This window comes from Manis javanica, chromosome 17 (genome assembly GCF_040802235.1).
Source record: "Manis javanica isolate MJ-LG chromosome 17, MJ_LKY, whole genome shotgun sequence".
In the NCBI taxonomy this organism is placed as follows: Eukaryota; Metazoa; Chordata; class Mammalia; order Pholidota; family Manidae; genus Manis; species Manis javanica.
In genome coordinates this window covers 16,747,336-16,764,636 of record NC_133172.1, presented here as the reverse complement: position 1 = coordinate 16,764,636, position 17,301 = coordinate 16,747,336, and the positions used below count along the sequence as shown (strand labels likewise).

The window sequence follows — 17,301 nt, the reverse complement described above, 5'->3', positions numbered from 1 at the left end:
TTACAAAAAAAGTAGCATACACTAAGTGCTATTCTGCACACTGACTTTTTCACTTATATATCCTGAATGGAAGCATGACAGTTTTGACATTGGAATCATGGAAATGTTCACCTAATGAAAAAAGTAAAAATTAAATCAAAAAAGGAGGGGGAAAAAAGCCAAAACAACTCCTGTAAGAAGAATTACATCAAGCGACTTTAAACATAGTAGTTTGGCTATATCCTAAGGGAGAAAAAACACACACGCAAAAAAAATCTTAAAACTACATTCAGTAGACTTTTTATTAGTAATATTGGTATGGCTGTTATTTGCAATGAATAGATATATAAGAAAACAAGTGAAGTAGATACAGAGGAAAAATCTCATACTGAAAAACTAGGAATTATGTCAACATTTATATATTAGACAGCGAGACCTCCAACCCCTTTCTAATTGTTTAGCCTCATGAATGCTGGCATGTACCACCAGGTAGGAGATGTGAAGGTTATAAATAAAAGGCCCATAGAACTGGCCTTTGGGACTCCACAGAAAACTTGTAGATTCTGATTCAACCATTCTACATCTCCTACTCAAAATGCATCAAAAACTCTTCAGGGAGACAGAGGAGTTTTCCTCCCCCAACGGAAATTTGGTAATGTCTGGAAGGTCTGATGACATTTTTGGTTGTCAGACCTAAATAAATGTAATTTGAAGTAAATTTACTTTAAATTATATTTATTAATAATGCTTTTCACATATATTATTTATACACACTAAATACTATATTACTTATTTTGATGCTCAAATTATATAAATTTTTAATGTTTTAATGTGGCAAACTGGAGATTGCTAGGGCACCAATACTTTTTCTTAAGGTTTTTGAAGGGAAGGAGCCACGTACTTCTCTTTCCTGGCCTCTAAAAACCATATTTATGAAGTAATCAAAAAGCTGATGAAAGATTTCTTCTTTATAGAAGAAGTTCAGCTAAAAAAAATTAGCAGAAGGAGCCTCTAATAGAGTAACAGATCTAGGCAAGGACCACCAATGGCTGGTAAAACCTTTGTGTGGAAGTATTCTTAAATTATATTGATAAGTATCTTTAAAATACATGGATTCTAATTCATAATATATGAAATCTACTGATCAACCTCAATATTTTCTAAAAGTGGAACAAATTGACCGGGTAAGATACAATAAGATGTACACATTACCATTATTAAGTATCATTGTGAAAGAACTGAACTTGAATATAATAAAGCCAGATTACAGGAGAAACAGGATAAAGGAATACGTTATACAACACCATGAGGAAGCAAACTACCAAATCTATGGAGACAGGTCCAACTTTCTGTCTTAATTGCAATTCATTCTCATATGTGCTTAAAGAACAAGGCTTATAAGTACCTAATGAAAAAGAACAGAAGGCAAGCCAACTGAAGATCTGATTCACTGCAGTGTTCTAATAGCAGGTTCTGTCACTTTATCCTATGTTCACCTATAAGCACTGAAACTGTCCGTACCAGCAAATTCTGTTGTGTTTTGCTTTTGTTCTCTCTTCATTAAGTGACATACCATCACACAAAATGATAACATTCTTACATTATTAGCTCTACACTGGTTTTCCATGTTTCCTGGAGTTCTATCAACTGTGGGAAATTAAAAATTCAATTAAGATAATTGGACATCGTCTAACCCTTATATTCAGTTATTTTTTAAGTCCCAGCTTATAACTGACCATTATAACATTCCTGGCCACATGCTCAAGGCAAAACAATAGTTTCACTGATAAAAAAAAGGGGGAAAAAATTAACAAAATTGCTAGTAAAATTTAAAAAATATAAAAGAGGGCAGAAATGCTGGCAAAATTCAGAACTCTGACTTCACACTAGATAACACAGCCTCCATTTCAGTAATCCCACAGTCTTCCTGCCTTTAATCAGGTTGTTTCTAATTTTACCTCACAAACATGTTATGCTAATTTTACTCTCCACATTTCCATGTTTTGTTTTTCTTTGTATGTTGTTCTTCTCATTTTTAGTAATTCTTAAGAATCTACAAATCTTACAGGGAAATGCCTTTAATGCCAAGCTCTCTTAAAAAAAAGAAAAAACTTCTTAATCTTGTCACTCCTTCTATAGTCCTTTCTTTTCCTAAAACTTTTAAGGCATTTTCTGATTCACTCATTTACTGAATAAATGCTTCACATGTAATTTAAGATTTCAACAATATTTCATGTAGCTCTGCCCTGTCTTTATAGTCTAACATGAATTCCTCTGCAGTTATTTTGAAGGTCTGCAAGTAAATCTTTTAAAACAACAAAAGCAGTAAGAAAAATCTCCCCAAATATAGCTCTACATTAATCAATTCATTATCATTTACATGAAGGGTAAGACACAGACTTTCTAAGTATCAGGCATCAAAGTGTGAAAACATATATAAGACAATGTATTTTCAGACTCCAAATCATTCTGGTAGATATAAAGTAGAAAGCTATCTCAGAGACGAGGGAGATCTGTGATAGCTGGAAAGTGTTGAGGACCATTTATTTGGAAAGTTACATAACTGCTAGAACCAGGACAACTAAGAACACTCACAGTTAAAAACAAAGATGTGAAGAATTTCCTAATACTAGAAACATTAAAGATACATATTCCAATGTTGTCATTTCTGGAGTTAAGTACTGATTTAAAGGCAGGAATGCACCTGTATTATGAAGGTTCATAAAGGAAGAAGGAGTTTCTATGTATGATTTAGAACTGTTTTGGGAAATGTCCAGTGAGGGCTGGAGAAATATCATGTAAGAGACATCTCATAAAGAAGAAATAAACAATAAACAGGAACTCAGGAGAAATCAGAATCTCTTAGAGAGAAGCAAATAAAACCACTTCCAAGGAGGGTAATTCATGGGATCAAATATAGCATAGAGGACTTCTTGTTCCCATATGGTCAAATTAAACATCTGTCTTCTCAACTCTGCAAACATGAAGAAACAAAAAAGAAAATACACCTTTAATGAAACTCAAAGGCAGCTAAACTTAAGTTCCAGAATGTAAGGAAAGACCAGAGGATAGTTTGGACCAGATAGGGAAGAAACCTAAATACAGTGGCTGTTGGTTCTTATCTCAGAAAGAAAGCACAGTGAACAGAGTTCTCCAAAACTGAAGTCATGCCCTATAGACAGAATGAGTCATCTTTTGCAACACTGGGATCCAGACATGTTGAGACTAGTGGCAGGAACATAATGGTCTTCAACTGGCCCTCTCAAAAGGCAGAGAAGGTAGAGGAAACAAGGAGCTACAAATAGTCATTATTCTTACGTAAGCAGTCTGTTGGCATAGGACTGTAGAAGAGATACTGAGTGCTAAAGGAAGCATGGAACTGATCATTTCTGTTTAGAGAGAAGTAAAGGGCAAACCAACTCTCAACACAGAACCTTCTAGGATAAAGGGAGTCAATATGAGTAACAAAGGCTTCCTATTAGCTCAGAATATGTTTTTGGACAATCTTTAACACTCTCCCGAATATGGTGAGTTCAGCAAGAAATAACCTCATTCAAAGATGAGTAATGATAACTGTGAAAGGAACTAAGATCAGATTGATACAATGATGCTACAAGAACCAAAAAAACATGAATATACAATCGAAAGGAACTTGTACTGACTGATCAATAGGCCTCAAAAAGTTCTAAAGCTTTAAAGAAAAGAAACCAATGGGCATCCAAGGTAAACAAATGAAGTTACCTAGGAGGGGAAACAACTGGGCTTCAGATTTTTCCTAGGAACATTTGAAGCTAGGATACAGGGGAGGATTATCTCAAGTCTTCAAGGAACTATCTACAAAAACCTCTCAGAAAGAAAGTATGGCTTAAAGAATTTTATACATAGCCAACTATGAACCAAATACAAAGGTTAAAGAAAAGATATTTTCCTAAGTGCAAAACTGCATGGGCTCTAGTTCCTACTAAATTTTAAGCTCCACGAGGACAGGATTCTGTTTTGTACACTGTAACATGCCCATGCCCAGAGTAGTATTTTATTGTTTTGACTCTAAGTGTGGTTTTGTTTCCTCTTTATCTTCTACTTGGTTGTTCAAGTATACATGAAATCTACTGATTTTTGTTAATTGATGTCCTACCAAATCACTGGATTCTGTTTATTTGTTGCACTTTTTCAGTTGATTATTTTGTGCTTTCCAAGGGATACAATCTTATCATCTTAAAATCAAGATGGTTTTATAGGTTTCTTTCCAATTCGCATAGTACTGACTTTTTTCTCTTTTATTTAGGTATGAACTTAATAAGGAAAGGACAAAAATATAAAGGGAAAATTTGGAAAGCATTTCTAAAGGACATACAAGTAGGCAGATCTAAACTAAGACACAGTATGCTCTTGGATAGGAAAACCTCAACATTATAAAGATGTCAAATTTCTGAAAGTTAATTTATATATAAAATATCCCCAATAAAAATTCCAACAGGTTTTTTTCTGGAATTAGAGTTGAAACTAAACTTCATATGGTAAAATAACGATCAAGAACAGCCAGGAAAACTCTGAAAAAGAAGTGTATGAAACTGGGAAAGAATGGGACTGCCTGCCTGCCAAAGATAAGACAGACACTCAATTTTCAATGTATCTTTTGGACTATTTATATTTTTTAACGAAGTGCACAAGTTATATTTTCAAAAAACTGAAAAAATGGAAGGTGGAAGCAGTGAGGCACCAATTTCTAAGCCAGAAACTATTAAAGCTGCGTGGTATTGCAAAGGTTGTCAAGTACAATTGAAAGTGTGAATACAAAACACGTTTGAGGCTTTTGAAATTGGAAAGAAATTAGAAAGAACTTAAGAGTAAAAAAATATGTTTTAAAAATTCTACACATCTATGAAATAATGCATAGGAAAATAAAACCCAAAGGAAAGAGAGTTTCACACTCATAGAGAGGGACAATAACCCTGAAGGTAAGGCTGTAAATTAATTAGAGAGTGTTGGAATTCTGCTATCAGATGTGGCTACTGACCCTCTAAAATTTGAAAGAGGAAGATAGCTCCAAGAGCATCTGGACACCTAACAATATTCCATCCATTCATACCATTTGTCATTCTAGAAGACTAGGGCTTTTAAGAAATCTTGTAAAATGTCAAATGGTATCAATCCCCCTGAACAACTGTCATGTGGTTTTGTCATTCAGAGCTGCCTTTTCACTTATTCACCTGGACAATGCCTCCCAATCACTTCTTCCTTTATCACCCATGGCTCCTCTTCCTGCTCCAACTTGTAGATCACATCTGGTTTAGTGACTTGATAGCCTATTATGAGAAACAGAAAAAGACTTGGATGTTAATGCTGGATACAACTACCCTGATCTTGGACTGAGTCCTGGAGGCTTCAGGGTTTACGAAAGATGAGGACAGAGAACTTTCACAGTGAGACAAAGTATTTAGCCTTTACCTTGAAAATAAGTACATATAATCACGTGAAGAAAGGGAAAGTTAGATTCATCCGGCATTTCAAACATGGAAAGGAATTCTGTGTAAAATTACAAAGTTACCCTTACCCACTGTGACTAGGTTGCTATAGTTCTCCAGCATCACATCCCGGTACAAGTTCCTCTGAGCTGGTTTCATTTGCTGCCATTCCTCCTGGGTAAAGTCCACAGCCACATCCTTAAATGTCACTGTTTCCTGTAAATCACAACCCTAATTAATATGAAGTCACCAAAATTAGACACAGTGGTCAAAACATGTAAGAACTCACTTAGCTGGTATCCCGGGATCAGAGTTTATTAAAAAGTGTTATTATTGTCATATTTACCTAATCTTATATTATACTGTGGTGGTGGTGGGAATCATAATAGAAATATCATGTAAGATTATGTTAATCACTGGGTCAGTAAACTTATGAATTTGTCTTCTATTATGCAGGAAAATGGAGATGGTTGTCATTGACATGTACTTGTTTGTGACATAGATGTAAGTCAGACATGAGTCACAGGTAACTGGCTCAAAACCTGCCTAAGTGATCATGAGATCTAGTAGGAAAGGGAACATGGAAAAAGGGGGAGGTGGAAAAATTAAGCAAAAGGCAAGAGAAGAGATGTGAAAATTTGGGCAAAATTTGAAATTTCTATAGGACTTTGAGATGAAGATGTCCACTATGCAGTTAGAGGTATAAAGAAAGTTGAAGGACATAGGTTGTAGAGAACATAATATGATGGGGTAAAGGGCCAAGGACAGAATTAACAGTTAAGCATTAAAGCAGGACTCAGGTTTTTGTTCGTTCATTTGTTTTCTTTAAAATCAAAAGATTAGAATTAAAACCATGAGAGTGGTGTAACAGAAGGCAAGAAATGAGTGAAAATTTCTCAGAAAGAATGTTATTTGATCACATATATCTAAACTCTTCCTTCCCATTTAAAAATTTAATTTTCATATTTGGAAATAAGGGAAGATCTTCATCTACAAAGGCTCTAAGAAAGAAAAACCCCTATACATCACACATTTGGGAAAATGTATTTAAGAAATAGTACAGATAAGATAGACAAAATGGGAAATACAAATGGAAATCAACAAAAGCTGAACTGCACTTATGTTCCTGAGAAACTATCTCTATGATACACTCACTACCACCATCAATATTATCATCACTGTCATCTATTGAGGACTTATTAATTGGAAGGCACTGTTATAATTTCTTTAGATATATTAACTTTTTAATCCCTCTAATTAGGCCACAAAGTAGCCTATTATCACCCATTTAAAAGGTAAGCAGACCGGGGTACAGAGTAACTATGTATGATCATAAAGTTACTCTGCAGTAGAGCTGGGAATCCGCTGAAGCAGTGCGGCCCCAGAACCCACATTCCTATCCACATACTATACTTCTTCAAGCCGGCAGGAAGAGTCTCAGAGTCCCACAAATACCTCAGTTCATGAGACAACTGAACACGGAAATAGGCCTGCATTCACAACCTTTCTTGCTGGGTTGAAAGCATGTGAAATCATCAATGATGGGAAGCTAAGGGAGAAACATCATGACAAAAAAATTAAAAAGCAGTGATGATGGTCTATCACTCTGACTTGGAGAAGCAGAGAGAAGTCTGAGGAAGCAGTGGGAAAGAAGACTGAAGACCAAACCAGATGCAGAGAACTGGCCTCTGGTGCAATGATTTCACTAATCAATGTATGAACAAAAACAGACTATTTTTTGCAGTTACTATCCAATATTGTCATTAATCAAATTTGTCAAATGAATGTACAAAATCTAATAGTCAAGATTTTAGGTGAAGAGTGAGGGAATAATCATCAAAATAACTTTGCAGCAAATTATCTACTATGTAAAACTTGATAAATATAAAAACAAATTGATTTTACACTTAAAAAAATATTAAAACACACACACACACACACACACACACACACACACACATCCATATCCAGAAACAGATACTGTGACCATTATAATAAATAAGATAAACACTTGCCCAGCTTAAATTAAGAAAGTAGGTAAATTTACTTACTTATTTCTTGAAAAATAATAAAATACAATGATCCATACTTGGGATATAAAAAGCACATGCAATACAAGACAGTATGGTTAAAATTTAAAAAGTTATGAGAGGCATTCTATTTCTAAAATAGCAGCATGAGGTGCTCCATGGATCTATAAAACAAACATAACTGAAGGAATTTTTTTGGTTTTTGTTTTTAAATTTTAAGTTTCTAGAAATCGTTCTAAGGGCATACAGCAATGGAGAAACTTTTTTTCACGAAAATCTACTAAAACTTGGTAAAAACTGCAATAGTCTATAGTATTTAATCACATCTGCTACCTCTCAGCTTGACAGAAGTTCCATTTTGGGTAGGCTGACTAAGAAGATAGGGCTTTTCCCTTTCTTAGCTACCAGTGAAGGGATATGGCATCTCCCTGGGAGGGGCAGATGTTCAGCATTCTCATTCCATTCAACTCAACTGAAGAGGCTAAGTTCCCAGTGAGCGTGGCCAAGTAGTCAGGGGCTCTTTTCCTCTAGTGGAAGCTCTACCCAAGTTGTGGCAGGCCAAGAATATTGGAACACCAATTGCCTTTATCCCAGTTCACTTTAAGGGCAGAGGTTCTACACCAAAACAGGCACATCAAGAGGAACACAGGCTACCATCTCACCAAGAGCCGAGAGTAGAGCTCAAAAATTCTGTCCAGGGGGACATGCAGTACATAAGTGCAAAGAACTCAAAAGCTCTCCCAAAAGGAAATGGATTTATTTGAAACAGAATGCGCAAAGTTCAAACTTTTAAGGGCATACTTGGAAACAGGAGGTTTTGGTGGTAAATAATTAAGCAGAGGTGGGGAGCTCCTTTTAATTAAGAACAAGATAAAGCAAAGGCCAATCTGCAGAGAGAACAAGTGATAAAGACAACTAAAAAGAAAGAAGTCAGAAGAAACCTCAAAGACTGACCTCAAAAAATACCTGTGCCTGAAAATTAACTGGATCATATGATAGAGCAATTTATGCCCCTGTCATGGTCAAAAACAACAGAGCAATCAATTGGCAGTTAATAGATGTGATATCAAACAAGGCAAAAAACCCTTAAAATAGAGATCCAGGATATGGACAATCACAGAGTACCGTTAAAACCACTGCTATCATAGAGTGACTTTACACATGCCCAAGGCCATGCTCTCTGAGGCATGACACTGAAAGTATCACACTACAGGGGAAACAGACTTCACTAAAATAATCTAGTTAAGTCATTAAACAAACGAGTAAGCAACAGTAAAAACAAGTCTTAGAAAAGGGGGAAGAGAGTCAGTGTCCAGGGTTCTTACAATATATAACCTCAATGTCCAGTTTTTAACAAAAAAATTACAACAGGCAAAGAAACAGGAAAGGGAAATCCAAACACTGTGGGAAAAAAGTAGACAACAGAAACTCCCTATGAGAGGGCTCATTTGTCAGGTTTAATACACTAAGACTTCAAAGCAGCCCATTATAGATACAGAATTAAAGGAAACCATGATTAAAGAAAGGAAGGTATAATGATAATGTCTCAATAAAGACAATAATCAATTTCTCTGTAAATCAATAAAGAAATAAAAGTTATAAAAGAGGGCCAATCAAAAATTATGAAATTGAAAAAGAAAATTAACCAAAGTAAAAAAATTCACTGGATAGGCTCAACAGTAGATCTGAATTAGGAAACTTGAAAAAGGGCTGATAGAAACTGCATAGATGACCAAATGGAAAAAAGAATGAGGAAAAATTAACAGAACCTCAGAGAAATGTGGGTCATCAAGTGCACCTAACATGCATACATGCTAGAGTATTAGAAAGTGAAGAGAAAGAGAAAGGTGTAGGAAAAACATTTGAAGAAATAATGACTGAACACTTCCCAAATTTGATGAAAAACATAAATCTCTGAATCTAAGAAACTAAATGAGCTCCAAATAAAATAAACACAACAGACCCACACCCAGACATATACAAAAATGCTGAAAGCCAGAGACAAAAGGGAAAATCTTGAAAACAAAGCTGTATTGGAGTAAGGCAAACAATACCAGATGGTAACTCCGATCCATATGAACAAATGACAAAAACCAGAAATGGTAAATAGGAATAAAAATACAACATTATAAATATATACTTGCTCTCCTCTCTCTTCTCAAGTTCTTTAATAGATGTAATAACATTCAGTGCAGTAACAATTATAGTAACGCATAATATCTATAATGGTAGCAAAAAATGGAGGAGGGACTAGAGCTCCATCAGAGTATCATTTCTATATATCTTACTGGAACTTAGCATAAATCTGAAGAATCTGAGAAGCTAAAATGTATACAATAAGCCTCAGAGCAACCACAAGGAAAATACAGTGAAAAATCATTAAAGAAGTTACAATTTTACACTAGCATTAAAATATCTTTTCCACTAATTCTAGTAAATGAGTATAAATCACTCATTCCTGACCAAAACTATAAAACAAGTAACAGAAGACCTAGAAGTAAATATGGGTTAGTTTTTGACTGTATAAAATGATAAATCAGTACTTTATAATAAAGACTCTATTTTCCTAAGATGTTGACTCTAAATTTCACATAAGTAGCAGAACCTTAAAAAACATAAATTCACAGGTTTTCACTAAGTTTTATTCTTCCTCCTGTCAGACAGAACCAAGAACCCTCTGTCCCTGGCAAGAAGCCTAATGCTTCCAGAGTTTTTGATGGTATAACAGCACTTTCCTCACCTTCATTTTTAAGATACTATCAAGGACAAACCTTTTTAAAATATAACAAAGTTTACATAAGGGTATAAAGATGTTCTGTGCTGACTGGCAATTTTTGTAAAAGTTTTTTTTTTCTTAAACACAAATATTACATATTCCTTTAAAAACCTGGAACATGACACAGAACATTTTTCATACTTTTTCTTGGATATTTTACACATTTTTTTTCAAAGGTATTCTAATACTCAGCTTGAACAGACTTGCTTTATTCTAAGAAAAATATTTAGAATCTTTATTGAGATTCAGATAAATATGAAGATTAATTCAAAAAGAATTTATATTGATTTAATAATGAAGGACCTTACCCAAAAAAGTGTATATTAAAAATGTATTTAAATCTTTTTTTAGGTCTCAGGACTATTATAAAGTTTTTTTTTTTCCCCCTTCCATATAATCAGATACTTTTCTTTCTTTGGTTCTTTTTTCCCTACTCTTAACATCTTTCTTCCATTTTATTTTATAGTTGCTTGTGGTTTATATATAGGATGCTATTGATTTTTGTATATTAATTCTGTGTGTATATTGGGCTGAGTTTTCATTTCTCTTCAGCTGCCCATACACATAATTGTATCATCTAGATATCATAATTTTGTACGCACCTTCCCAATTTTTCTCTCTTATTTTTTCTTTTCTATATGCCTACACACATAGAATTAAAGTAAATAAATGTAGCATGGGCAATCTGGTCATGTTTTGATTTTAGTGGCAATGTCTCATTTTCCCCAATAAGCATGGTGTTGGCTTTTAGTTTATTGTAAGGAATAATTTTTAAAAAATATGTTAAGGAAGTGTCCTTTTGCTCCTTTTAATAAGTCCTTTTAAAATCTCAAATTCTGGTTTTAAAAAATTTATCAGCTGAATGAAGCTGGTTATTATTTTTTTTAATATGGTGAATTATATTTATGAGTTCCCTTAAATTGAAACATCTTTGTGATAGAAAAACCATTTTATTCAATTCTTCTCTAATTAGCCTATAAATTCTTTGCAAGTTTAATTAAAATCCCAACAGAAATTTTTTTCCCTAGAACTAGATAAACTCATCCTAAAATTCAAATCCAAGCATAGAGGACCCAAAGCAGCTGAGAAATTTTTGAAAAACTAAGAATAACGTGTGTGGTGGGAAGTAGGGAAATCCTTGCTCCAGCAAATAGGGTTATTATGAAGTTATAGTAAATAAAACAATGTAAAAACACACACACACGCACAGATATAGATAAACCTAATAGAGCCTAGAAACAATTAAGGCATGTATATATGATAAAGACAGCATAGAAAAGACCTATTTAGTACGACAATTGGTCTTCCACATGCAAAAATAATTCTTATAGAATTATCAGCAAATTGCTCTTTGTAAAAGCTATTACAAAATAAAATGCCTGTTGGATTAAAGACTAAATATGAAAAATGAGGAAGAGACTACCTCTGTAACCTAATATTAGGAAAAATATCTTAGAAATGACCAAAACTGGCAACTCATAAAATAAAAAACTCTTAAATACTGATACTGTATATTAATTTTGACTGAATTCTTATTGTATGCACATATTTATCATGCTAAGTATGTACTATCCAAACTTCCAGTGTCTATGCAAACTTCCAGTGTCTATATAAAAGAGACACATGATAACATAAGTGACAGATTAGAAGATAGTATGTATAAATCTTAATGCTCAAGAAGGCATTCTTAAAATTCCCTTATTTTAAGTAAAAAAAGGATTAACAAAAGACAAAACGGTCAGTTGGCAAAATTTGTCAATTTTGCCTCATGAGTTGGCTTCAATCTGTACAGTACCATGGAGTACTGTAGATGGTCCTAGAGTCATCTGCATGGGTTTGAATCCTGGCTTTCTTATATACACTTGATGCATGAAGTTATATACGCTTCTTAACCTCTGTGCTTCACTTCCCTTCTCCATAAAAATTAAAATAATAGTATCTACCTTACAAGCTGCTGATAATGGTTACATGAAATAAGCAAGACCCCTGGCACAAAGTACTCAGTAAACTATTATACTTGTTATAGAGAATTTTTCTAGCTGCTGTGTAATGTATTCATATAGAAATAAAAGCTGCCATGGAATATACTTCATCTATATTCTAGAATGACTTTGGGACTGCATGCCCAGTAATACAGGCTGTCCACTTCTATTTGATAGTCTAAACTGAAACATCTGGCTCTCGTATCTGAAAGGAACTGTTATGAGTTTGTTGACAGTTAAAGAGTGACCTGTTATCACAGCTCCTTAACTTCCAGCTTTTTATTCTGTAAAGAAAATGCATGTGTGAACTAGTTATTCAGAATCTCTCATAAAAAGATAGCCATTACCCACCAATTCATACACCTAAAAAAAATGTAACTGCAAATCTGAATGGTCTGTTTCTTTGTGACATTATTTTTCAATATTTATTGGCCACTTGCATTTCTTCCAAATGCTTTTTCATGTTCTTCACCCAATTTTCTATTTTCTTAATTATTGGTTTTGAAGAATTGTTAGTATATTTTTGCTATATGTATTACAAAAACTATTCCCAGTTTTGCTTTATTACAGCATTTATGTAGTTTCACTGAAGAGAAGGATTAATTTCATAAGCCCCAATCAGGCATCTTCTCTTTTACCTTATCATATTGAAGTTTCACATATTAAACTAAAAAGGCAGGTCAATGAATACACATCCAAAGACCTTTTCAGGTAGGAAAGATTTATATAGCCAACTATTATAAAATACCATTTGTGTAGCACTTACTATGTGCACTTAACCCTTTCAACATTCCTATGGGGTAAGTACTATTATTATCCCCATTTACAAATGACATAACTGGGGCCAAAGAGATTAAGAAACTTGCCTATAATCATTTAGTAAGTTACTGAGCCAAGATTTGAACCCAAGTCTGTATGGGTCCAGAGAACCACTCTGCCAAAAGGACAAATAACTGAATGAGCTACATGATCATATGGCCAAAAGAAGTGTGTGTTTCAGGATGGGAAACATGAGCTGAAGAAAAAGTGACAGTGAAGTGGCAAATATTTAAAATAGACTGTGAGGGATTCCAGAGTTGAAAACAAAAATGAATCAAGAGCAGTCATTTTATAAAAAGATGAAAAATACTGTATCTTCTGAGAACATTAAAAAAAGATACAGACAGCTATGAATACCAGAACTAAAAGATTTTGCTATAGAATATTAGTATACATTTCAGCTCAACTTGTAAAGTTCTCAACTGAAAAAAATACATATGTAGGATCACTTGAAAGACATGCTCCATTTACTCTTCCAGATAATTTTAGTTTTTGATCTTTGACCAAGGCAGACATAAAAAACTGAGTTTAAAATAAGAATTATGAAATGATTTTGAAATTTCTTTTTGGCCTAGGTGACAATGAGTAATTTTTTCTTTCCTTTACTATAAGCATTTTCCTCATACACAGTGCAAATTGTGGAATGAACTTTGTGTCCCAATTTGCTTTTGCTTCTCCACATCATATTCAAATTTGAACTCAATTTAATAATTCCATGTGGACATGTTTCTATAGAGCCATATCCCAAATTTTACCTGGTTCTGATCGTATCTATTTTTCCTCACTTAAATTTTCATCAATTCAGTTTTTCTAATGTACTGGTAGGTTAAGGTAGCCACTGCAACTATATTGCAAAATAATGCAGGAAACAAAAAATGCTTAAAACGTACAAGAGATCTGGTCATATCCTCCTCTTCAAAAGGAGCAGAGTCCTGAGAACGCCAAGCTGAGGGAAGAGAAATATATCAGATTTACTTCAGAGCTCCACAAAGGGGGATATAGAAGTCTTCAGTAGTACATGGCTATAAGATCTCGGGTAGTGATCCTCAGAGAACTGAGACATTTTAACTGCCACGAGGCTACAGAGACCCGGAAAGATACATGGATGATTAATTCAATTATGTAAGAGTCAATGTAAATTTCTGGAGGACTAAATATGGGTGCCCAATGAATCTACTGATAATATAGTATTTCCCTAGCATCATGCTATTTTATTCTTAATAGGCAATTTATCTGAAGTACATACTAATAAATACCACAAAGATCTAAGGTTAAATCACTTAGGAAGCACTGTAAAGAATTTGAAAAAAACTTTAGTCAGAGGTTATAGGCATTGGGGAACATTCATATGATTGAATAAAATGCATTTATGATTCTAATGACATTTTAAAATAAAAGATTTTTTTCACTCTAAAAAAATTCAGGGCCTTCAGATTAAAAATGGAAGACTGAATACTTATATTTATTTCTGCTCTCTCCCAAACCCAACCAAAATGAAAGTAAAGGAGCAAAAAAAGTTGAATCTCAGAAGGACAAATATTATAGAAGACTTCAGCAGATAAGAGATGTCAACAGAATTCTGGATGCTAAAGAGCAGACAGATGACTGGTATCCAACTTAACCAGAAAATTGAGTTTAAGTTAGGGTGTGGAGCCATGGCAGATCATTGAAAGGCTCAGGAATGGAGGCACTAGGTACTTCTGCAGGCAGGAGTTTGGGGTGAGATTGAAAAAAAAGAGGACTGAATGTAAGGTGGTATTGATGCAAGGAAAAGAAAATAGAATTAAGTGAAAGTTGTCATATTGAAAGACAAGGTGTGTCCCCTGCCCCCACAAGGCCCCAATTTCCATCCTTTGTTTGCCTCCCAGAAGCAGGAGTTCTGCCTTATACTTAAACAACAACAAGCACTTTTGGCTTATTGACAAACCCATAAGAAAACAAATACAGATCCTGACATTTGATCAACCTTCAATCTCTGATAAAACACCATATTAGAAAGAAGAGCAAGGAGAAGAGTGAGTGGGGGTGGGGGTGAGAGCGACAAGAGTTAGGTAAAAAACAGAGATAAATTATCTCCATTGTCAAAGGTCAGTAGAACACCTAAAACTGAGAAATCAAGCTTAGCAATATGAGGATGTTATAAGAGAAGTGGAGCTGAATACCAGAATATACAGAAAAAAAATGTTCAAAGTGGTTGTCTCTGGGGAGAGGGAACAAAGGATGGTCAAGGATGGAATAGGAAACTTTTGTTTATGGTTATGCATTTACCAGATTTTTTGTTTTTTTGTTTTTAAACCTAAATGTAGTTAAGAAAAATAGAAATTACATTTAAAACATTTATTTTTAAAAACTCAAACAATAGTTAAGTGAATAAAATAAAAAACAAATGCCTATCTACTCTGCACAGCCAGTAATACCCATGTAAACTTACTTGGTAGGAGTATTGAATTTCCTAACACTTTTTACTCTTTCTCTCCCCTCTCTCCCCTAAATGTACAGCCTCTCTCCCCTAAATTCTGTCCATCTCGGAGCCATCTCACCTCTCCTTTCCATCATCTGGGTCAAATGCTCCATTGTCACACAGCTACTGCTGATCTCTGAAGGATGAGATGTCATTCATGCCTTGACTCTGGTCAGAAGGGTTAAGAGAGGCTACAGGTCCGGCAATTCCAGGGTCCACTCCTCAGGACTTTCAAGCCTCTGGGGGAGGTCTCACGTCAGGAAGTCTCCTTCCATGACACATGGAATATGCCTGCTCTTCAAGCATCTCCATAAAGATCTGTCTTAACTTTTGTGGAGCCAGGCTGTGTGGGCTTATGATATAAATCCAATTTACTTGATGTCTTCTCACTGGAGTCAAGATGGCCTCCAACAATCATTGCCTTCTGGTATTCATGCTTTTTGTATACCCCTCTCACAGTGAATAGAGTTGACCTGAATAATCAGTAGGACATTGCATAAATGACAGTGTGGGATTTCAAAGGTTAGGACATAAAAATAATGGAGCATCTGTCTTGCACATTTTTGAATCATGCACTTTGAGGGAAGTCAGCATCATTCCATGAAGACACTCAACCAGCTATAAGGAGAGGCTCCTGCCAGTAGCTAACACTAACATGCCAGCCATCTTGGAAAAAAAATCCTCCAGCCCATCTAGCCTTCTAATAACTGCATCCCTGCTGATATTTTAACTGCACTTCATGAGATATCAGAGCCAGAATACCCAGCAAAGTCACTCCCCACATAAACTATGAGAAAATGTTTACTGTTGCTTAAACCACTAAGTTTTGAGGTAATTTGTTACACAATAACAGCTAACTAATATACTCCTTAAAAATTAGCTTCCTTGCTGTAAATTCACATTCCCTGGAGTCACTGATCAGAGATGCTGAATATGGACACAGCCAGAGTCTGAAGGAAAACTCAAAGACTCAGAAACCCAGGTTGAACCACATTCTCAATAGAGACACCAAGAGTCTAGAAACAAAGTGACTACAATATTGATGTTCACATAATATTTGCTCTTCAAATATCTTATGTGAGCATAAAGGTGTAAGCCTAATGCAGTGGAAGATACAAAGTTTAGTCAGATAACACTCAGTTTGCAGCAAAATTAGATTTGGGTTAGAAGAGCTGAACCTATTCCATTTTCTAGCTATCTTAGCAATTGAGGTAAAAGAGCTGCAATTTAGAATTCCCATATTCTTCATTTAAAATGAGTTACACTCCTGTTACAATGATATTGAGTGAATAAATAATCTGACTATGAAGTTAAGAAATATGAATTTAACATCTGCTTTGCACCTTTACTAAATTAAGGGTAAAAAAATAATACATAAGAGAGTAGACTAATCCCTGCCCTGTATGATATGAGAATAATAAAACAAAACATTCAATTATAATAATATAATACTTTGAGAAGTGCTATGCATGGGATTTACTCCTAATATCCCACACACAGTTCCTCCCTCTGCCATGGCAATTAACACTAACACACTATATAATTTATGTATCATACATATTGCCTGCCCATCCCCAAATACAAACTCCATAAAACAGGGATTAATTTTTATGTGTTTTTGCCACTGACAGCAAGTACTCAAAAATATGTTGATAAAGTGGTACAGCCACTATGTAAAACAGTATGGTGGTCAAAAAATTTAAAAATAGAACTACCATATAATCCAGAAATTCCACTTCTGGGTATATACCCAAAAGTACTGATAGCAGGGACTGGAACATGTATTTTT

General features: G+C 34.6%; 1 protein-coding gene across 13 annotated transcripts in view; it reads right to left on the bottom strand.

The window, feature by feature from the left end:
• The window catches only part of ZNF568 (zinc finger protein 568), a 32,859-nt gene that overhangs the window by 12,456 nt on the left and 3,102 nt on the right, over positions 1-17,301 (bottom strand). For 9 of the 13 annotated variants that reach the window (XM_073226232.1, XM_073226233.1, XM_073226231.1 and 6 more), the window contains 4 exons: positions 15,592-15,985; positions 13,942-13,997; positions 5,534-5,660; positions 5,190-5,285 (listed from right to left, as the gene is read on the bottom strand). In XM_073226232.1, the coding sequence (XP_073082333.1) occupies positions 5,190-5,285; positions 5,534-5,660; positions 13,942-13,997; positions 15,592-15,667 (355 nt within the window). In that variant the 5' untranslated portion in view covers positions 15,668-15,985. The remainder of the gene's footprint in view (positions 1-5,189; positions 5,286-5,533; positions 5,661-13,941; positions 13,998-15,591; positions 15,986-17,301) is intronic. The other 4 variants (XM_073226240.1, XM_073226239.1, XM_073226242.1 and 1 more) reach the window with 2 other exon arrangements.